Raw genomic sequence first — 21,390 nt, forward strand, 5'->3', positions numbered from 1 at the left:
TGAGGGAAATCAGGAGGTTCTTCCAGGGATGATCATCTCCTCATGCCACTGGAGGGGGACAGGGCACGGGTGTCACCACCAGGCCTGAAAGACAGAGCCCCAAACGTCACCCCCAAAGTCCACTGCAACATGAGAGGGGCCTTGTCCTGACCCCTCTCCCTGCAGGCACTGCTCACCTCAGACATCCAGGGATGCAGCCACATCTCACCAACAAGACCCACCACCTTCTCCACCACAGGGGGCTGGGGACAAAGACAGGCTCAGAGACACACTGGGTGCAGTGGGATGTATTGGGAGCCTGGGGGAAGAAATGGGATCCTTGGGGAAGGTGCACTGGGGTATACTGGGGCAGACTGGGATGGCCAGAAGTGTCATGGCCATGTGAGGGGAGGACCCGACTCAGGCAGAACTCCTGGTACCCACCTGAGCCATCTTCAGGATCCCAACGTCCACTAAATGCAGCTGGAGAGAGACCAGGAGCCCTGGCTGGTCACTGGGATGTCCCCGGTGCCAGCGAGGGATGGGGGGACCAAAGTGTCCCCCAGTTCCCAGACTGGATGCCCTCCAGTCCCCCCGGCCCACTCACATCCCACAGATCATTTTGGGTTCCTGCCAAGAGTGCCTGGGCAAGGAGAGCAAAGGGTTAAGCAGGATTGGCCCCTGTGGGGCTGGGGGAGGGACACGGGGGTCCCCAGCCCCCCAGCCCAGGGCTGCCCCCGTCTGAGGGGGAAAATCCCTTCTGCTCCCCCTGCTCCCACTGCCCCCAGTTTCACCTCCAACCCCTGTGCCTGCAGGGCCCAGGGTGGGGATGGAGACAAGGAGAGCCAGGGGAATTCAGGGCCTGCAGGGAGGGGGGGAGGAGGTTGGGGGGGACCCAAAGATGCTGAACTGGGGGGAACTGGGGAGCCCACGGGACTGGGATTGGGGTGTTGAAGGGGCCCTGTGTGGGATGCAGGGGAGGGGAAAGGAATTCAAGTGTGGGGACATGGGGACTGCAAGGGAGAGGCTTGGTGGGGACAGGAGGAGGATGATGGAGGAGGACAAAAACGAGGGCACTGGGAGATGGTTGGGAGTGGAGAGGGAGGCAAGGAATGGTCTTGGGAGGTACCAGGGCAGTGGCCTGGGTGAAAGGCAAAGGTCTGAGGGGAAGGATGGAAAGAAAAGCTTTGGGAATGATCAGTGGGAGGATATTTGGGGACCCTGGGTAGGACACAGAGCAGATGCTGGGGAGGAGATGCCTGAGGGGACCAAAAAGGATGGGATGGGAGGCCCAAGGGGTGGGATTTGGGAGCACCATTAAAAGAAACAGGTGGGGGCCCTCCCAGCAATTGACAGTGGACCTCCCTTGTCAGGGATTGCTGAATGGCTTCCTGTCGTTGCATCTTTCATTTCTTATCAAAAATCACCCAAATAGTTTTCAAACAGTGCCTGCCAGTGGAGCTTGAAGGCACTCGTTCCATCAAAGCCATACCTGTAATTCAGAGGCATAAATAGAGAATGTAGATTTGTCTCTTAAGGTGCTCTCTCATTTCTACTAGAGGTCAATTAGCATCATGTAAAACATGATCATTAAAATTAAAAACTCTTACCCTTCTATTTCCCTTTGAAAAATAATTCTGCTGTTAAAACAATCACTTCTGTTTGATTGTTTAAAATCAAAATGAAGGTGTGTTCTAGTGGACACAGACAGGGCTCCCTCACAGAGAAGCCCATGAAGTATGGGCTGGATGAGCAGACAGCAGGCTGGTTGAAATCTGCTGGCCAGGGTGGTGATCAGGAGTGCAACATCCAGCTGGAGGCCAGTGATCAGCAATTCCTGGTGAACATCTTCCTTGATGATCTGGATGATGGGATATAGTGCTCAAGTTTAATGGAGCTGATGAGTTTACATTCCGACTGCAAGGAACATGTTTTCACATCTGAAGCAGGGGATGGGAAACCAGAGACTCACTGTGAACCCCGAATGATTTCCAGAGCCTTTCCAGAGCATTTCATTCCAATCCGGGAATTTTGGATTAAAAAATCACGGTGCTCCTCCATTACTCTGGAAAGGGGACCCTGGTCTGTCGGGAGTGAGGACATTGCTGAATCTGAAAGCTGGAGAAGACAACAAGAAATGTGTGACCCTCCAGAGGATGAAAGCCCTGGATGAAGTTTTCAGGAAGTTCAGACCCAAAGCCTTTCCAGTTTTACGGTTGTGTCTAAACATTTACTGTAGTTTTTCCCTTGTTTGTCCCCTGAAATTGTTTGATGAAAAATCCCCTTGATGTCTGTATCCTTAGACCCTGCTCCCCGATTGGCCAAAGTTTGTTGCATTGCAGTATTTCCTTTTTTGGCCACCCTTTCCCTAAAATGGATAAACCCTACCCCCTTTTTCCCTTATCCAGTTACACTTTGCATGCTGGGGTCCCATCTGGGGTGCCAGGAAGAGCTGGGCTTTGGGACCAATTACCTCTGCAGCTGCTTGTATGCCTTCATAGGCTGCTAAGATTTCCTTCTCCACAGGGGTGGAATTGGCCTCAGAACCTCTGTAGCTTCGGCTCCAGAAACCCAGTGGTCGCCCTCACGTCTCACCAGGCACCTTTGGCCAGAGGCTCCAGGAGGGACCTTTATCTCCAGCTGCAGAGTAGAGCACATTCTTTACCTCTGGTCCTGTCCTGACTGCTCCAAGAGCCACGGCATGTGCAATCTCTTGCTTGATCTGCCTGAAAGCTTGTTGTTGTTCAGGACCCCACTGGAAATTGTTCTTTTTACGGGGCACAAAGTAAAGAGGGCTCACCATCTGGCTGTACTCTGGGATGTGCATCCTCCAGAAGCCAATGGCTCCCAGAAAAGCTTGGGTTTCTTTCTTGTTTGTGGGTGGAGCCATTGCTACAATCTTGTTGAGGACGTCTGTTGGTATCTGGTGTCGTCCATTTGCCATTTCAGCCCTAGGAACTGGATCTCTTGGGCAGGGCCCTTGACCTTACTCTTCTTAATGGCAAAACCAGCCTCGAGGAGAATCTGGATGATCTTCTGTCCTTTCTCGAAAACTTCTTCTGCTGTGTCCCCCCCACAATGATGTCATGGATGTACTGGATGGATGGATGGGGGTCACAGCATCTCGGTTCCTCCGATACTGTTGCCTGTGTACAGTTGTCGTGGCCGTTGGCACTTCTTGTCCCCAAAGCTCCAGCGATTCCTTTCGTACAACAAGGGGACCAATGCAGCACCACCTCTCCAATTTTAAGTAGCAGTTTCGCTGCCTTCACCACTAGGATCATTGTCGCTGAGCAATGTAGGGATGGGTTAGAGCTGATCTTGGAGTCTTTGCTACCAAACCTTGAAGGCCACCATTAAGGAAAGTGGCTACTAGGCCGTGGATGTTGAAATTAAGGAAAGGAAGCAATTTGTTCCATCCATCTGAACGGTCCCTTACAGGATGTCCTAGGACAGGCACAAAACCAGCAAGAATCAGGAAAAAAATTAGTAAAAAGGCCATTGTTATTATTTTTCTTTCTCCTTCTTCCTAAACAAAGCTATGTTTAGATAAACAAAATCCTTCTTGGCAGCTCTCCCAGGAGTGTCCCAAAACAATGGGGGATGTTGACAAAACAAACCTGCTCTTGGCAGCTTTCCCAGACAATGTTCCCACAACAAAACCAAAGGAACCAAAACAATCCCACTTCTGACACCAAAACCATCTGTAGCCGGTTGGAGTTGGCTTCCTGCCAAACCCCACAGACTACAGAAGATTACTACGTGTAAATTTAGGGTAGAACTTAGGTGGGAGGTTCCTGTGCCACAGAGCTCTTGCCCACAGTTTCTCTTGGAAAAGAATGGAGTTCCACAGCTCATTGCTTCCATTTCAACCTTTTTTGGCCTTTGACCACTCTGGAAAATCTGTACCAACCTGATGAGCAGAAGTCTTGGGCTTTACCACAGGTGTCTGGGTGGTGTTCTGAGAGCCAGACTTCTGCTCAGTCCCAAACTGAGGCCAACATGTCCCAGGCCAGGTGAATCCAGAAGTGGACTTGCAGCCAGAAGTCCGCTGACAGCGCTGCTTGGGACTGCAGATCTGCTTCTGTGGCACTCCAAAAAGAGCTTGGTGTTGGCCACTGCAAGTCTCTCAGTAGCTCTGAAACATTCACAAGCACACACAGAGTCATCTTTGGCAGGAAGGCTTTTGCAAAGTTACCCTCCACAGCCTTGGCTACTACTCGACTTCTAAAAGCCAAGGGCATGAAGAGCATCCAAACCCAGCACATCCTTTGATCTGAGCTTGTTCACAGGGCCTGTTTCTAAGAAATCACACCAAGTGCAAGGAGCAGCCAGTGGCACCTCCAGAAGAACTCTGGCCTACCCTGGCCTTCTCAAGGAAAGCTCAACCCTCAGACCCGCTGCCAAAACAGAAGCCAAGACAGAGCTGCCTTATTTTGGATTCACAGAATCCAACTCTCTTCTCCCAGAGGCCTCTCCTTATTCAAACAGGAAAGGGCACAAGATTCAGCTTTTCTGTCACCCACGGGATGAGGAGAGGAGAGACTGGCAAAAAGGCTGCCTGCTAAAACAACCTCAACTTGAAAAGACACCAATAATGCCAGAGTGGTGCTGCTGTGGGGTTACTGCTGGAACTCTAAAGAGAAAGGAAGACAGGTCTGAGGAAGGGAAGGGTCTGAAGGAACGTTCCCCACAAAGATGCCATGTTCTGCTTTCACACCTGACGCTGGCCAGATACAGAAAAGGGATTTCCAAGGAAAATGCAGGAGGAAAAAGGAGTCTGTTCTTACCAGTCCAAAAAAGCAGGGACTTACCTTTCCAGTTTCTTGGTGAGGCTTTTTCTGGTTTTGGCTTCCACCAGATACAGCTCTTTGTACTTGTCCACTTCTGCCTGGGTGGATTCTTTTGGAAAAGGTCTTTCTGCTTGGTTGCTTTTTGTCCTTCCCAGTGCACGTTCCAGATCTCTAATTCTGTCTTCTAACTGTTTTTTCAGTGAGTCCACATGACTGGTTCTGATTTCTTCTAAGGTGTCCTGGTGGGCTGCCTGTGCCTGAAGGAGACAGTGCACCTTCAACCACCACAAGAAAAAGAGAGCTCTGCCCAGCACAAAATTGCACACACCCACTTTCAAGGGCCCAGCCTGACTCAGAGAGGCGGCTCTGCCTCCTCACTCCCAGCAGCAACCAAGGCAGAACCCAGGAGCTGCCAGGGCAAACAATTCTTTGCAGTGGGAAAGAAGCCCAAATGAGCACTCTGCTTCAAAGCTACTAATGAAGAGACACTGGGTCTGTAGGACAGGGCATGTCCAAAAGGATTCTTCAAAGACAAGAAGAGCTTCCACCTCCACCTCCACCCTCTTCCTCCCATCCCTGTAATTTCAGTGACTCCTTTTCTGAGCACTTTCACCCCCTACAAGGACAAAGCAGCACCTGTAGGTCTGGCCATGACAGCTGCAAGTTGCCAAACCCATCCAAGGATGAGCAGTGAGAAGCAGAGCAGCGCACAGAGATCCCCCCAAGCACTGCAAAGTGGGAATCTGCCTTGGGCAGCCTTTGCATTCAGGGACCTGCCGGCACATTCCACACCCATGACAGCACTCCTGCCCAACCAGATTGCCTTCTGCCACTGCCTTCAGCAAAGACAGAAGCTAACCCACAGAACACAGGAGCAAAAGAAAAAGCCCAAACACCATGGCCACAAGAGAAGTTTACGTAGCACCTGTGGACACTGGGGAGAAATTCACTTACTTGCAAAAACTCATTGACTTCTTGGAGTTTTTGTCTTATTTCCTGGTCTGCTCGTTCTTCCACCTCTCTTTTACACTGTTCGAGTTGGCTGCGATCCACCACGTTGGTCTCCAAATGATGGTGGAGTTTTGCCAGCTCTTCTTGCAGCTGGCATTTGTCCATGGCCAGGTTCTCGCACTCCCCACGCAGGGCAGACAGCTCTTCTTGCAAAGCCTGATTTTTGGCCTCCAGCTGCGTGCACTGTTCACGTTCCCTGTCCAACTGCTGGGAAAGTTCAGCAACCTGCAGACAGAAAATAAAAAAAGGAGCTCAGCGTGGTGTAAAGGCAGTGAATTCTGGGCAAACCCCAAAAGGGGGTGACCAGGGAGACTTTATTCATCATCTGCTGGCTCAGGACTAGACACAAAGTGCAACCAGGCTTTTCTTTTCCAGCAAGAACAGCTTTCCCATCATTTCTCATAGGATTCCTCAGCTTCCCAGCCTTTTGGAGTTCCTCATGCAAAAATGCTCCACGCTTCTGGACTCCAAAGGAATGACTGCAAAGGCAGGAAGCCATTCTACAGGGATGCCTTCAAACCCAAGCGTGGCTCTGACAGACGCCGCTTCAGCAACGGATCCGAGTGACGAGCGGAGAAGGGATGAGAGGTTCTGTGCCACTGCTGCACAGGCACAGCAGCCTCAAAAGCACTGCTGGGAACAGCCCTTCTGGCTCCCCGCCACAGGATGGGCTGAAACAGCTCCCCGTGAGCAAGAAGGGACAGATTTTCCCCTGGGAGGCCCCTGTCCTCCTTGGGCCCTGGGCAGCAACAACACTGTGCAGAAAAGCCAAACCTCAAGGGCCTCCTGCTCAGCTCGTGCCTGAGACAGGGCTCAGGGGCTGATGGTGCCCTGCCAGTGACAGCGCTGTTCCTCCCCTCTCTGCCAGGGCAGCAATTCATCTGGCACACCCAGAGGACGCTGTCACAGCCTCCCTCCAGCTGCAGCCAGGCCTGAGCTGGGCCCCACTGCTCTCAGCCCATGCACGTGATGTCCTGCCAGGACGGCAGACCTGCCCATCCCTCAGGCCCAGCCGGGGGATCTGCACTCTTGGCTGACCCCGCTCACTCTCACGGGACCTGTTCTGCTCTTCTTGCTCAGGGCCTGTGGGACGGCTCCCTGGCCCGGGAGCTCACGCACCCTGCCAGGCTGGCTGCCACTCCTGGCTTGCCCCTCCTCTGCAGGACAGCCTGGCCTCCATCAGCCCTTACACCTACTGCTTTGCCCTCAACATTTGCATCTTTCCCCAGAAGGAGAACTACCCCGGATTAGTTCGAGTCATCTCCCACTGGAACAGCAGGAGGAGCATTAAGAAAAGCCCATCACATCCAAAATGCAGCCAAGGGAATAAAAACATCCACATGACAAGAAATAGAGGGAAAGCATCTCCCAGCTTTCAAAAGAAGGAACACCACAACCAAAGAGCCCCACCCAGAGCGCAGCTCACCTCTTTTTGGAATCTATCAACTTCCTTGACCTTTTCAGAATATCTCTTCTTCATTTCTTCCAGCTGGGACTGACTTCCTTTCTCTTCATTAACCCGGAGTTTCCTGCTCTCTATCCTCAGAAGCTTTTCCAGCCTGCACAGCAAATTAGTGAAGAAAACCATGAAACACAGGAAGAACCAGCCTTTCCCCCACGGTCTCACAGAAACAGCACAGACAGCATCCAAGCCTAGAATGGCTTGGCTTGGCAGGGACCTTAAAGATCATCCAGTTCCAAGCTTCCTGCTGTGGGCAGGGACACCTTCCACCAGACCAGCTTGTTCACAACCCCATCCAACCTGGCCTTGAACACTTCCAGCCATGGGGCATCCACAGCTTTTCTGGGCAACCGGTTGCAGTTCCTCACCACCCTCACAGCAACCAATTTCTTCCCAGGATCAAATCTAAACCTACTCTCTTTCTGTTTGAAGCCATTCCCCCTTGTCCTCTCACTACCTGCCCTTTTAAATGCACTCTCTTCATCCTTCTTGTGGGCTCCCTTCACACCCCAAAAGGCCACAATTAGGTCACCCCAAGGCCTCCTCTTTTCCAGGCTGAAGGGTTGCAATTGTCCCAGCCTTTCCTCCTAGCAGAGGTGCTCCATCTTTCCAAGCACCTTGGTGGCCTCCTCTGGACTCAGTCCAACAGCTGGAGGTCCTTGCTGTGCTGAGGAGCCCAGAGCTGGATGCAGCCCTCCAGCTGGGCTCTCCCAAGGGCAGAGCAGAGAGGCAGAATGCCCTCCCTCCACCCGCTGGCCACGCTGCCTTGGACGCAGCCCAGGACACAATTGGCTCTCTGGGCTGCGAGCGCACATCGCCGGCTCATGTCCGGCCTCTCCTCCAGCCCAAGGGCTTCTCGGCAGGGCTGCTCTGCCCCTCTTCATCCCCCAGCCTGCACTGATACAGGGGCTGCCCTGAGCCACGGCCAGCAGCTTGCACTGGCTCTGGTTAAACCATCAGCAGATTGCCATGGACCCACTTCTCCAGCTGGTCCAGGGCCCTCTGGGTGGCATCAGCTGTGTCAACCACACCCCTCAGCTTGGTGTCAGCTGCAAATTTGCTGAGGGCACACTCCAGCCCTTCCTCTGGATCATTAGTGAAGACATTAAAGAACACTGGACCCAATCCAGACCCCTCAGGGACACCACTCGGCACTGATGGCCCTCAGCACTCTGAGCCATTGATCACCACCTCTGCATGGCACTGTTCACCCAATTTCTTATCCATCTAACAGTCCACACATTGAATCCTTCTCTCTCCACTTTGGAGAGAAGGATGTTGTGGGGGACTGTGTCAAAGGCTTTCCAGAATGACAGGGAGATGACATGGGTAGCCCTTGTCCACTGAGGCAGTCACTCCATCCTAGAAGGCCACCAGGTCGGTCAAGCAGCACTTGCCCTTGGCGAAGCTGTGCTGGTGCTTCCAATCACCTCCCTGTCATCCATGTGCCTTGACAGAGCTTCTAGAAGGATCTTTTCCATCACCTCCCCAGGCACAGAGGGCAGGCTGACAGGTTGGCAGTTCCCAGGGCCCTCCTTTCTACCCCTTTCAAAGATGGGCACAGTGGGTTTCCCTTTTTCCCCTCACCTGGGACTTCCCCTGACTGCCACGACTTTTCAAATATCAAGGAGAGGGTCTTGGCAACTCCATCAGACCCTGTTGGCCAATGGAGGGCAATAATGCTGGCCAGATGTAGAAGATGGATTCCCAAGGAAAATGCAGGAAGAAAAAGGAGTCTCTTATTACCTCTCCAAACAAGCACGGACTTACCTTTCCAGTTTCTTGGCAAGGCATCTTCTGGTTTTCACTTCCTCCAGATACAGCTCTTTGTACCTTTCCATCTCTCCCTGAGTTGCTTTTTTACGAGAAGCTCTCTCTTGTTGGGTGTTTTTTACCCTCTCCAATTCACTTTCCAGATTTCTAATTCTTTCTTCCAACTGGATTCTCATGGAATCACAATGATGGTCTCTGGTTTGTCCTAGTGGGGCCTGGTGGGCTGCCTGTGCCTGAAGGAGACAGTGCACCTTCAACCACCACAAGAAAAAGAGAGCTCTGCCCAGCACAAAATTGCACACACCCACTTTCAAGGGCCCAGCCTGACTCAGAGAGGCAGCTCTGCCTCCTCACTCCCAGCAGCAATCAAGGCAGAACCCAGGAGCTGCCAGGGCAAACAATTCTTTGCAGTGGGAAAGAAGCCCAAATGAGCACTCTGCTTCAAAGCTCCTAATGAAGAGCCTGTGGACACTGGGGAGAAATTCACTTACTTGCAAAACGAGGCTGACCTCTTGTAGCTTTGCACTTCTTTCCTGGGCAGCTCCTTCTTCCACCTCTCCTGTACACTGTTCTCTTTGGCTGCCATCCAGCACCAAAGTCTCCAAATGGTGGTGGAGTTTTGTCACCTCTTCTTGCAGCTGACATTTGCTCTTCTCCAGTGTTTCACACTTCCCAAGCAGAGTGGACAGCTCTTCTTGCAAAGCCTGGTTTAGGGCCTCGAGCTGCATGCCTGTTCCAGGCTCCATGTCCAGCTGCTGGGAAAGTTCACCATCCTGTGCACAGAGAAAAAAAAGAAAAGAAAACTCAGCGTGATCTAAAGGCAGTGAATTCTGGGAAAACCTCTCAAGGGGGTGGCCATGGCAACTGTATTTATCATCTACTGGAAACCAGCCTAGGAAACACTTGAAAGATTCCCCGACAGAAAGAAGAAACTTTACACCTACTTAAGAATTTGGGAGACACTTCTGGCAACAATACTTCTGGGTCCCTTGGAGCTCATGATGAAACTCCTCATTTAGAATCTAAGAATTCCTCCAGTGTCCAGCACACCAAATACCCTCAGGGCTTTTGTAGCAGCTGGGGAAAGGACCAGGCTGCTTTCTGAGCAGCCTCTGCTGAGGAGAAGGCAGAAACTGAGCTCCCCAGGCTCTCCAGGAAAACTTCATCTGACAGTTGCCCCACAGAAATAGGCAACTAGGCTCAAGAGTCACAAAAAGGCAAACTTAGCACCAGCTTACTGAGGCAGAGGCTTGCAGGGCTCTCGGAAGGGCTTCAACGCTCTCGCTTGGCTGCTGGACAGTGGCTTCCAATCTGCTGTTCTCACTTGCAAAGCTTAAGAAGAAATACAGCTCTTATTACCAGAAAACCCAATGCCAGACAAACTGTGCTAAGGAACAGAAGCCACAGTAGAAGTGTCCTTCAAAATCCCACTGACTCTCCCCCTGTTTCCACCCAATCCCCCAAAGCCACAGACCCCTCGCTTCACTGGGTTACTCTCTTACTCTTGCGCGTCTTCTTCCAGTTGGTTCACAGTCGGATTGGTCTCGCAAGATGCCAACAGGAGGTCCTGCAGTTTCTGGGAAGAAGTTACTGCCTCTCTTTTCTTGGCATCCAAGGCAGTCTTCAAGTCAGGAACACAATGCTCAGACTGAAGATGCTTTTCTTCCTCCTCCTGCAGCTGTAAAACCATGGGAAGAATCCACAGTTGTCAGGGGAGCTTTTCCAGAGAGGAGCCAGCTGCTGCTGAAGAACTCAGGTGCTGCATGTCTGTGTGCACCCCCTCTGCCCAAAGAACTGCAGTCCATTCAAGTCCCTTCAAAGCTTCACTTCTGCTCCCCAATGAACACAGTGAACACTGGTTTGTCTGTTTTCATGATGGAGAGGAAGCAACAGGCACCCCCAGGTTTCTCCCTGTGGGGACAGGCTTTCCATACCTCCGCGCCAGCCCTGTCCAGCACCTCCTGCAAGCGCAGATTATCTTCCTCCAGGTGAGCCCCATGGCTTCCAGGAACCACAAGAGCACTCCTAAAGCATGCAAAATTTCATCAGAAACATGTCTGACCCTGCATCAGTTTTCCCCTGCTTGCTCCCAAAACAGCTCTTCCCCCTTTCCTACAAGCTCCGGGAAAGCAAAGCCAAGTCCATGGAAGCATTGGAGAATTTCTCTTACAAGGGGCCTCCCTAAAGCAGCCTCAACTACCAGCTCAGGCCATGCTGTTCAGGGTCCTTGCACTGCTCTTCAAAGTCCCCCCAGATGTGGCTGCACAAACTCCCAGGGCAAGCCCTTCGACCCCCTGACCATCTCCATGGCAGGAAGTTTTCTCCTTCTGTGCTCGGAGCCCCTCGTGTCCCCTGGGACAGTGTTGGTTCTCTTTCCCCCAACGCTTCCCTTCAGAGCACTTCACGCCCCAACTCTGCCGTGCCTTAAACCCCCCTGGCCTGCAGAGCAGCCACGCTGCTGAGCTACTGGCAAGTTTCCCCGGGGCTCTGGCTCTGGGTGGGGAGAGGGCACCACAGACAAGGCTTTCTTGCAGACCTCAGCGGGCAAAGGACGAGAGCCCCTGAGGTATGAGAGCAGCCAAGGGCAGACCTGCATTTACCAGTCCCACGGGGAACTGCTTCCACGGGGCTGCTCCTTCTTTTGCCCAGCTCATTGCCACGCCCCTCGTCTGGGTCACACTTGCAGACTACCCAGAACACCCGGGGGCTGTTTTGACAAAGCCCTCACCTTTCCCCCTGGGCTTGAGCAGGCCTGTCAGCTGCTTTGTTCACAAGGCACTCCAGAATCTCCTCGTGCTGTTGCAAGGCTGCAAGTTTCAAGGGGGTAAATCCCCACTAAAAGGAGCAAGAATCCCCATTAGAAAGACACAGACAAGCTCTGCAGCTCTTGGAAAGAGCAGCTTTAGCCCCGTGCCAAGGTTACCTGGTTCTGAGCATCACTGTTGGCATGATGCTCCAGTAACAGCCCTGCTACAGCTGTGTTTTTAGAGAGCACAGCCAGGTGAAGGGCAGTGTTGCCGTCAGCGTCTGCCAGATTGGGGTCGGCACCGTGTTCCAGCAGAACAGCAACACATTCTTCCTGCTCCTGCTGCACTGCCTGGCAACAACACACCAAAAGGGAAAGGCTTCCAACTTTTCCATCCCCCTCTGTCACAACTCCCTCAGCTCCTGAGTGCTGCCATAGAAGACCACCTTCAAAGATCAGCTAACAGAGGCTGTGCCCTGCCCATTGCAATAGGCGTGTTTCTATGGCCCTGCCCTGCAAGGAATCCTGCCAGACACCTCCCCTTTAACACCCCAGCACTGAGCCCCACCTCCAAGCTCAGAAGGCATTCCACACACCTTCATCAGGGCCGTTCTCTTGAAGCTGTCAGCGAGGTTGGGCTGGCTGTTCTTTCTTAGCAGATATCTGACGACATCTGCATGGCCATTGGCTGAAGCCAGATGCAGAGGTGTCCTAAAAATTAAACAGACACTCTTAACCCAGACAGACAAAGGACGAGCCCAAGCTGTGTCTGTACCCAGCACCCTGGGGACCCTGCCCGGACTCTGCTGCTGCTGCTCCTCCTGCTGCTGCTGCTGCTGCTGCAACCCTGCCCTGATGAGCCAGAGGGCAGAAGAGAACAGGTGAGGGCTGAGCAGCTGCAGAACAGCCCTGCAGAGAGAGCACGGCCAAGGGGCAGGTGGGCAACACGCGTTTGCAGCAGCGCTGGAGCCCGGCCGGCAGCTCCGAGCAGTGAAAAGCTCAAGAGTTCCCTGTCCCAGCTGACAGGGCAAATGTCACTTTTCAAGCCTTGTTCCTAAGAGAGGGCTGCCGAGGACTACTGCCGCTTGGCTCAGGAGCAGCCAAGGTGTGCCATCAGCGTGGCCCAGAACTCACCGCATCTCCTGGTCTGGCCTGTCGATGCCGACTACCTTGATGTACCAGCGCCAGCGCCTCAGCCAGCCCAGGTCACCGCGGGCGGCCGCGCGGTGCAGCCTGCCCAGCCCCTGCTCCCGGAGCTGGGAGGCGCTGCTGGAGCTGGTGGCAGCCCAGGGCTGCCCACTGGGGCTGCTGGAGGGCGACTGCCGTCGCTTCTTGCTCAGAAGCCACGGCATGGCCCTGCTTGGAGCTCCCAGCAGCAGGAAGGGCAAGAAGGCCCCGGCGGGCTGCCGGGAGCCAAGTGGGGATGAGGAATGGGACGGGGCGAGGTTTAGGGGGAGGGTGACAAAGGGGACGAGAAGAAGGACGGGCACAGGGTATGAAGCACAAGGCAGACGAGGTCGCCCTGCGCAGTGGTCGTGGCCTGCAGCTGCCAAGACGGCGATGCAGGCGCGCAATGCTCCCCGAGCGGGATGTGCTGCTGCTCCCCGAGAGGCTCCAGCAGCTCTGAGCGCCGGCTGCGGGCACCAACAAAGCCGTGCCCGACTGGCGCCTGTGGCGTCACAATGGCTGGTGGAAGGCTCAGCACGTCAGCGTGGGGTGTGACAGAGGCCACGGGGCAGGGTGGGGCCGGGCGGGACAGGGCAGGGCGGGGCAGGTGTGAGGGCGGCCCTGCTGGGCCTTGTGGGAAGGAGGCGGCCTGGGCCTTGTGAGGGCGGCCGGCGGGAGTGGGCACTGCCCCGCCTCAGGGCGCCCCGGGGCAGGGCCCGGGACGCTCCCACCGGGCCGCAGGCTGCGGTAGGCGCTGGAGCAGCTCCCACATCACCCGCTCTGGCTTTTTGCTTCAGCCTGGAGCCGGGCTGCCTCTGGACACACTGCCATCAAATGAGGCTCAGGAGGAAGTGGGGCCACCACAGCTCTCAAGAAATGCCCATCCAGCGCTCCAAGCCCACCATGCCAGAGTTCCAGGACAATTCCCCAACTCCTTTGTCTTGTCCCTCTTGAAGAGCAGACACCTCACCCCTCTCCCCCTCACAATTGCTCTCTCCTGCTGCTTTGCCAGATGCCAACAGTGAATTTCTGCTCTGCTCCTCCACCAGCCAACGGGCAGCACACAGCAGGGCAGGAAGAAACTTTCAAATACATCTTGTCCCACTTTGTCTTGATGACAACACCAACTGAAAGATCAGAGGTTCTGCACCAGCTTTCTCAGCAGAGGGACACTACAATGGACCACAAACAGGCTGAAGAAATTTCCCTTTTTCTTTATGGGCTACAAACTGATCTGCTTCCCACGGGATCAGGGATTTGCCTGTGTTTTAAGGCTACCAGGAGCTTACTCACTATCTTCTGCCCAGAACACAAAGAGGAGGGCTCGAAAGCACTGCAAGAGTCTGGCAACTGAGTAGCAGCAATAGCTCACCTGGAGGCCATGATCTTAACACCACTGTGCTTCAAGCCTTCCCGGAGGAAGGGCACACATTTGCCTGGCCTCTGGGACAGGCTGAAGATGCAGCTGTGAGCAGAGCTGAAGGGAGCAGAGGACAGCTCTGGCTCGGCCTTCAGGCCTGGCTTCTCTTTCAGCCTTGAAGATGTCTGCTGGACTGATTTGCACTCAGACCAAGGGCAAAGAGAGAAGTCTTAACTCCCGGCCCAGGAAGAAAGCCTGTCCCAAAGGCAAGCAGAGGGAAGAAGAGGGGACAGCCTTGGGATGGGGGAATGGGAGAAGCAAAGCCAGCAGGGGGAACAGAAGAAAACGAGGACACATCCTGGAGTCTTGATGGCGACTGCCGTTGGTTCTGGCGGAGGAGCCCCTCTATGCTGTGTGTGCTTTGGCACAGGCTGCACTGTGGGTATGGCCCTGCTCTGCTGGTGGCCACTGCTCACCCTCTGCACAGAATCACGGAAAGACTATCAGTCCCTGAAGAAGGGCCCTGGAATTCCCCCCAGCTGGTGGATCTGTTTGGTGGAGGGTTCCTGGGTGGAATATGGGACAGACTAGATGGGACTGACAGGGTTTTGGTTTTCCCTGGGGCACCACCAGACCAACAAATCTCCAAGAGTCAGGTGAATTTCCCTTCCCCCTGTTTCCCGGCACACACGGGAATCTGCTGAGGTTGGACAAGACCAAGGTGGTGCAGCCGGGTCGGGGCAACCCCCGGGATCGGTGCAGGCTGGGGGAGGAAGGGATGGAAGAACCTGCTGGGAGAGGGCTCTGGGGGTGCTGGTGGGTGACAAATGGGACACGAACCAGCCCTCTGCCCAGAGCTGGAGGCAGCACTGCAGGAGGGGTCTCAGCTGAGCGGAGCAGAGGGGCAGAACCCCCCTCCCCTGCTGCCCACGCTGTGGGATGAGCCCAGGACACGGGGGGTTGTGGGCTGTGAGCTCCCATTGCTGGCTCCCATCCTGCTTTTCATCCCCCACTATCCCCATGGCCTTGGATGCAGGGCTGCTCTCCATCCCTTCAGCCCCGAGCCTGGCCCTTGAGATCTGGGGGCATTTGACACCTGCTGGCTCCTTTGATCCCCTTTCCCATCCCTCCCAGAGCCCAGGGAAGGACTGAGGGGCCTTGGCTGATTGTCCCTGACCCTCCCCTGCCCCGACACCAAGCTGTGCTCCTTGGGGATGGTGCTTGGACAGCCCCAGTCAGACCCTGTTTCCCGCTGTGCCCCCAAACCACCGGGTGCCCCAGGGGATGTGGGAACACACATGGACACAGGAAGGCACCTGTGGATGTGGGAACACACACACCCAGACAGACACAGAGCATTTGTTTTGCTGCAGGGGTTTATTGATTCTTGCAGGGAAATTGCCAGGGCACCCAGGGGATCAGGGGGGTCCTCCAGGGATGATCATCTCCTCATGCCGCTGGAGGGGGCCAGGACACGGGTGTCACCACCACTTCCAGTCCTGAAAGACAGAGCCCCAAACGTCACCCCCGGTGTCCACAGGGACATGGCAGGGGCCTTGTCCCCACCCCGTCTGTCTGCAGGGACCAGGGGCAGGAGAAGGGAATTGGATGCTGAGATCCATGTGGCCCCAGAGTCCCTGAGCCTGGGATGCTCTGACACCTCCCCGAGCCCCTCCCTGCCCTCCCGGTGAGCCTGGGGGTCTGCAGAGCCCCCAGTGCAAGGCCAGGCTTGGGGGCAGCTCTGTCCAGCTGCCCCGGGACACGGAGCAGGGACAGCCCCCTGCGTGTCCCTCTGCTGTCCCCAAGCTCTGCCCACTGCAGAGGGCTCAGGGACCCCCCAGGGCCCTGCCAGGCTCCTTTGGGGGGCTGAGGAGCCTCCCATATTTCTCACCTGGACATGCAGAGAGGCAGCCAAGCGTCACTGGCGCATCAGCTCCACCTGGTCAGCCACGGGGGGCTGGGGACAAAGGCAGGGTTAGAGACACACTGGGGTGACCTGGGGCACACTGGGATGTACTGGGGCACACTGGGTTGGACTGGGGCACACTGGGCTGGACTGGGACACACTGGGATTCTGGGGAGGGTTGTGGCCATGAGAGGGGAGGGTCTGGGCCCAGCAGAACTCGGGGTACCCACCTTAGACCTCTTCACTCGATGGACACTGATGCCTCCCTGTAGAGAGAGTGTGAGGTTTCACTGATCACTGGGGTGTCCCCAGGCCCAGGAGGGATGGGGGGACTACATTTCCCCCCCGTTTCCCACACTGGGGACATCCCAACTCGAGGACTTACCAAAATACATCCACCTACTCCTATTCCCTGGAGTGGCTGGGGAAGGAGAGCAAAGGTTTAAGCAGGATTGGCCCCTGTGGGGCTGGGGGAGAGACACGGGTGTCCCCAGACCCCCTAGCCCAGGGTTGGCCCCTGGTCTGAGGAGGAAAATCCCTTCTGCTCCCCCCAGCCCCACTGCACCCAGTTTCCCCCGGGATCCCTGTTCCTGCAGGGCCCAGGGTGGGAATGGAGACAAGGAGAGCCAGGGGAATTCAGGGCCTGCAGGGAGGGTGGGGGGAGGAGGAGGGGACCCAAAGAGGGTGAAGTGGGGGGAATTGGGGATCCAACAGGATGGGCATTGGGGTGTGGAAGGGATGGGACTGTGGGGGATGCGGGTGAGGAGGAAGGGATGGCAGTGGAGGGGACCCAGGGAATGAAGCAGGGCAGGGGTGGGGGCAGGAGAAATGGGGAAGGGGAGAAAACTGAAAGGGACTGGGAGGGTCTTTGGGACTGAGGGGTCAAGGAAGGGGATTTCTGGACACGAGTGTCATGGGCAATGGGAAAGGGAAAGGATTAGAGGAGAAAGAGGGGAAGAAATGGTGTGGGAATGATGCCCTGTGTGTGTGTGGTGGGGTGGACTGGGGTGTGTGGGAATAGAGTGGGGACCCTGAGGAAGGGCCTCCCTGGTGCACCCTGGGGTGGACTGGGGAGCACTGGGATGGCCTGGAGGGTGGTGGCCACCAGAGGGGAGGGTCTGGGCCCAGCACAAGCCCTGGTACCCACCGGGCCGCCGCTGACGCCTCCCTGTAGAGAGACAAGGAGATGTCACTGGTCACTGGGGTGTCCCCAGTGCCAGGAAGGGATGGGGGGCCCAAAGTGCCCCCACTTCCCACACTGGGTGCCCCCCAACTCCCAGACTTACCCCTTCACAGAAAGCGCCGCTGGACTCAAAGGGCTGCAGGAGGAGAACAAAGGCTTGGTTGGGGTTGGCCTTGTGGGGCTGGGGGGGACACGGGTGTCCCCACCCCCTGCAGCCCCGGCTGCCCCCTGGGCTGAGCGGGGCTCTTTGGGATTGTGGTTCCCAGGCAAGTTGGGGACACCAGTGCAGGGGGAAAGGCAAGGCATTGAGGGCAAAGCCTGGAGGAAAGGCCCTGGGAAGGGGCCATGGCAGGGCATTTCCCAGTTGGTGCCAGTTCAGCCTGGCCAGGCCTTGTCCCACTTGAGCCCAGGGTGGAGCTTGGGCCTGTTTGTCCTCCTTGGACTCCAGTGGGGCTTGGCCCAGTTCCACCCAGTTTGGGTTGGGCCTTTGCCTTGGCTGGGAAAGAGAGGAGATGGTGGGGAGATGCCCCAGGGGACCAAGAGGATGGGATGGGGAGGCCCAAAAAGGTGGGATTTGGGGTCAGAAAGAGCAGGAAGCGTTGGGACTGTGCCAGGACGGAGCCGGGTGCAAGCATCCCGTGAGGAAGCGGAGCTGCAGCAGCAGGAGTTGAATTGTGGGAAGGGGAAGGAGAGAGGGAATTGTGGCCAGAAGAAAGTGGCCTGGCCCGGGGCTGGGGGTGCGGGGGAGTTCTGGGGGAGCCCCTGGATCAGGAAGGGGCCCATCCCTGAGCCCATGGCCGTGGCATGGGGGCCTCACCTTGGCATCTGCCGGGGGGCTCAGCAGGATGGTGAAGAGCAGGGCCACGCTGAGCACAGCGACCTTCATCTTCCTCTGGGCCTGGGCAGCACTGGCTGAGGCTGCACAAGGGCAGGAGCACATTTATCCCTGCCGGGACTCCTCCCTGCCCCCTCCCCGAGAGCCCCCGGGGCAAAGCCCGGCTGGGCACAGCCCCCAGCCCTGGCCACAAGCCCAGCCCTGGCACAGAGTCCATCCCGCCTGCGGCACCCATCCAGCCACCTTCCCCGGCATCCCTCCAGCTTCCTGCACGGGGCAGCTGCCCCTGGAAGGGCCCAGGCCCCTGGGGGTGCCAAGGGGGTGGGCAGGGAGCTGAAAGCAGCTGCATACCCTGTGGGGACAATCCCACACAACACAATCCATCCTCAGACAGTCCTCAAAGCCTGATCCACTCATGTGCTCCTGCCCATCCCTTCCCAGAGCTTTCCCTCTGGGACACCCCAGAGCTCAGCCCAGCCCCACACCCGGCGTATCCGAGCACAATTGTCCCTGTTCCCACTCCAGCCCCTTGGCTGAACGCAGGGCTGGCAGTGACCCCCTTCTTGGGGCACCAGGACCCTGGGATGACGGAAACAGGGAACTGGAAGATAAAGGGGTTGATGGGCAATGGGCACAGGCGGGTGACTGGGATCTCCAGTCTGGGCAGGCACTGGGGAGCACTGGGCAATGCTGGCCCTGGCACACAAGGGCTGGGCCCAGGGAAGTGCTGGGGTGGTGGCAGTGCCCGGCTCCAGCCCATTTGCGGGCACTGCAGCCCCCAAGTGGTGCAGGCCCAGCCACGGCCTCCCCGAGCAGAGCCCAGAGGGGCAGATGCCCTTTGCTGGCCCTGCCCCTGTCCCAGCTGGGCACACCGTGTCCTCCCGCATCAGCCGGGCCCCGCTCTGCTCAGCTGGCCCAGGCGGGGGGGGGCAGGGACTGGCAGCCCAGCAGGGCTCTGGTTCTTTGGGGCCCAAACCAGTGCATGATTCCAGGATTCTGTGCTGAGACAAGGCAAGTCCCTGTGGTGGGCAGTGGCTGGAAACCAGTCCATTATCCCAGTCAAAACCAGGACAACAGGACAGAGACCTCCTGCTGAGTCTCGTTCCTTCCAACCTCGTGTAGCTACTGAGGGACTCTGGGAAGCCGAGGACATCAGGATCTCACAGAGGAGGATGTGATGTCACAGGGATGATGTGACATCAGAGGGAGGATGAGATGTCACAGCGGAGAATGTGATGTCACAGTGGAGGATGTGATGTCACAGAAGGAGATGTTTCCGGGCTGGCTCGTGTCCCATTTGTCACCCACCAGCATCCCCAGAGCCCTCTCCCAGCAGGTTCTTCCATCCCTTCCTCCCCCAGCCTGCACCGATCCCGGGGGTTGCCCTGACCCGGCTGCACCACCTTGGTCTTGTCCAACCTCATAATGTGGATGTGATGTCACTGGAGAGATATGATGTCATAGGTGCGATGTGATGTCATAGGTGAGATGTGATGTCATATGATGGATGTAATATCACAGGGGAGCTGTGATGTCATAGTTGAGATTTGATGGCACAGAGGAGGATGTGATATCACAGGAATAATGTGATTCCACAGAAGAATGATGTGATGTTACAGGAAGAATGTGATGTCACAGAAGAAGGATGAGATATCACAGGAAGAATGTGATGTCATCTGATGGATGTGATGTCTTAGGAAGGATGTGATGTCATGCAGAGGAGGATGTGATGTCACCAGAGAGATGTATGTGATGTCATATGATGGGTGTGATGTCACAGACAGAGGAAGTGATGTCACAGAGGAGGATGTGATGTTACACAGAAGGATGTGATGTCACAGGAAGGATGTGATGTCATATGATGGATGTGATGTCACAGAGGAGGACGCGATGTCATATGATGGATGTGATGTCATAGGAAGGATGTGATGTCATAGGAAGGATGTGATGTCACGGGGAGGATGTGATGTCACAAAGGAAGGATGAGATGTCATGCAGAGGATGTGTTCTCACAGGAAGGATGTGTTGTCAAAGATAGATATAATGTCATATGATGGATGCAACATCCTAGAGGAGCTGTGATGTAACAGAGGAAGGATGTGATGTCACAGGAGAGATGTGATGTCATACGATTGATGGGATGTCATAGAAAGGCTGTGATGTCACAGAGTAGGATGTGATGTCACGGGGAAGGATATGATGTCAGAGGAGAGATGTGATGTCATATGATGGATGTGATGTCATAGAGGAGTATGTGATGTCCCACAGCAGGGACTGCAGGAACAAGAGGAATTTCCCCAGGTGCTCCCGGCCCTGCTCAGAGGGAAGGAAGGAGACAGTCCAGGGGGGATCAGCTGCACCTCAGGCACCCTGCTCACGTCTCTCGTCCATCTCTCTCTCAAACACCAAACTGGGGACATTTCCCTCTTCCAATGAGCTGCTGATGTCACAATTTGGATGATCCAGAGTGGGATCATTGGTGTTGAGGGGCTGTAAATGCCTCCCTCTTGAGAGGCTTCAGCTCCCCTGGGCCCCTCCTCTGTCAATGTTCCTCAATTATCCAACAAACGAGGCACGAAGCAGAAAAGGGCAAAAGGAAAATCTTCCAGGTCACTGCCGGCTCCTGGGGAAAATGCAAGGCAAATAGTCAAGTCATTGAGCTGAGATGTTTTCCCAGCTGCCCCACAATGGTCTCTTGTGTCTGGTCAGGGACCCGTAAGGATGGAAGGTGTTGTGGAAACGTGGCCAAAGGTGAGTGGAGAATTGAGGCTGTGGCAGGTGGCGGGAGCCCCCGCTCAGTGCCTGTCCTTGATCTGTGCCCACGGGGGTCCCAGCCCAGAGGGGCCTGTGAGGCGGGTGGGGAGGGAGGGAGAGTGGGGCGGGAAGGTGCCATCCTGCTGAGGGCCAGCGCTGGGCCCAGGGCAGGGCAGGGCCATCCCTGGGGACAGGGGCACTGGGGCAGCTGTGTGCCAGGGCCAGCCCAGTGTGGAGCCAGAGCCCTGCTGGGCTGCCAGTGCCTGGCCCCCCCCTGCCTGGGCCAGCTGAGCAGAGCGGGGCCCGGCTGATGCGGGAGGACACGGTGTGCCCAGCTGGGACAGGGGCAGGGCCAGCAAAGGGCATCTGCCCCTCTGGGCTCTGCTCGGGGAGGCCGTGGCTGGGCCTGCACCACTTGGGG

The 21,390-nt window shown here is 55.9% G+C and overlaps 1 protein-coding gene and 1 long non-coding RNA gene across 2 annotated transcripts; both read right to left on the minus strand.

Annotated features, from left to right (window-relative positions):
* Positions 1 to 207: 207 nt before the first annotated feature.
* On the minus strand, positions 208 to 18,281 carry LOC120324029. The gene is made up of 3 exons (XR_005565024.1): positions 18,198 to 18,281; positions 424 to 622; positions 208 to 298 (listed from the first exon to the last, which is right to left on the minus strand). It is a non-coding gene; the product is annotated as an uncharacterized LOC120324029 (long non-coding RNA).
* LOC114001579 (ankyrin repeat domain-containing protein 18A-like) lies at positions 1,702 to 13,686 on the minus strand. The gene is made up of 17 exons (XM_039385309.1): positions 12,899 to 13,686; positions 12,361 to 12,475; positions 11,942 to 12,115; positions 11,747 to 11,853; positions 10,953 to 11,043; positions 10,521 to 10,696; positions 10,257 to 10,350; positions 9,510 to 9,791; positions 9,016 to 9,251; positions 7,210 to 7,342; positions 5,727 to 6,008; positions 4,794 to 5,029; positions 3,893 to 4,117; positions 2,780 to 3,426; positions 2,453 to 2,619; positions 1,952 to 2,097; positions 1,702 to 1,840 (listed from the first exon to the last, which is right to left on the minus strand). Exons 1-13 carry the CDS (start codon positions 13,114 to 13,116, stop codon positions 3,916 to 3,918), a joined length of 2,346 nt encoding a protein of 781 aa, XP_039241243.1. The 5' UTR covers positions 13,117 to 13,686; the 3' UTR covers positions 1,702 to 1,840; positions 1,952 to 2,097; positions 2,453 to 2,619; positions 2,780 to 3,426; positions 3,893 to 3,915.
* Positions 18,282 to 21,390: the final 3,109 nt, after the last annotated feature.

This window comes from Pipra filicauda, unplaced genomic scaffold (assembly GCF_003945595.2).
Source record: "Pipra filicauda isolate LSUMZ 115617 unplaced genomic scaffold, ASM394559v2 scaffold1178_size23749_pilon, whole genome shotgun sequence".
Classification (NCBI taxonomy): Eukaryota; Metazoa; Chordata; class Aves; order Passeriformes; family Pipridae; genus Pipra; species Pipra filicauda.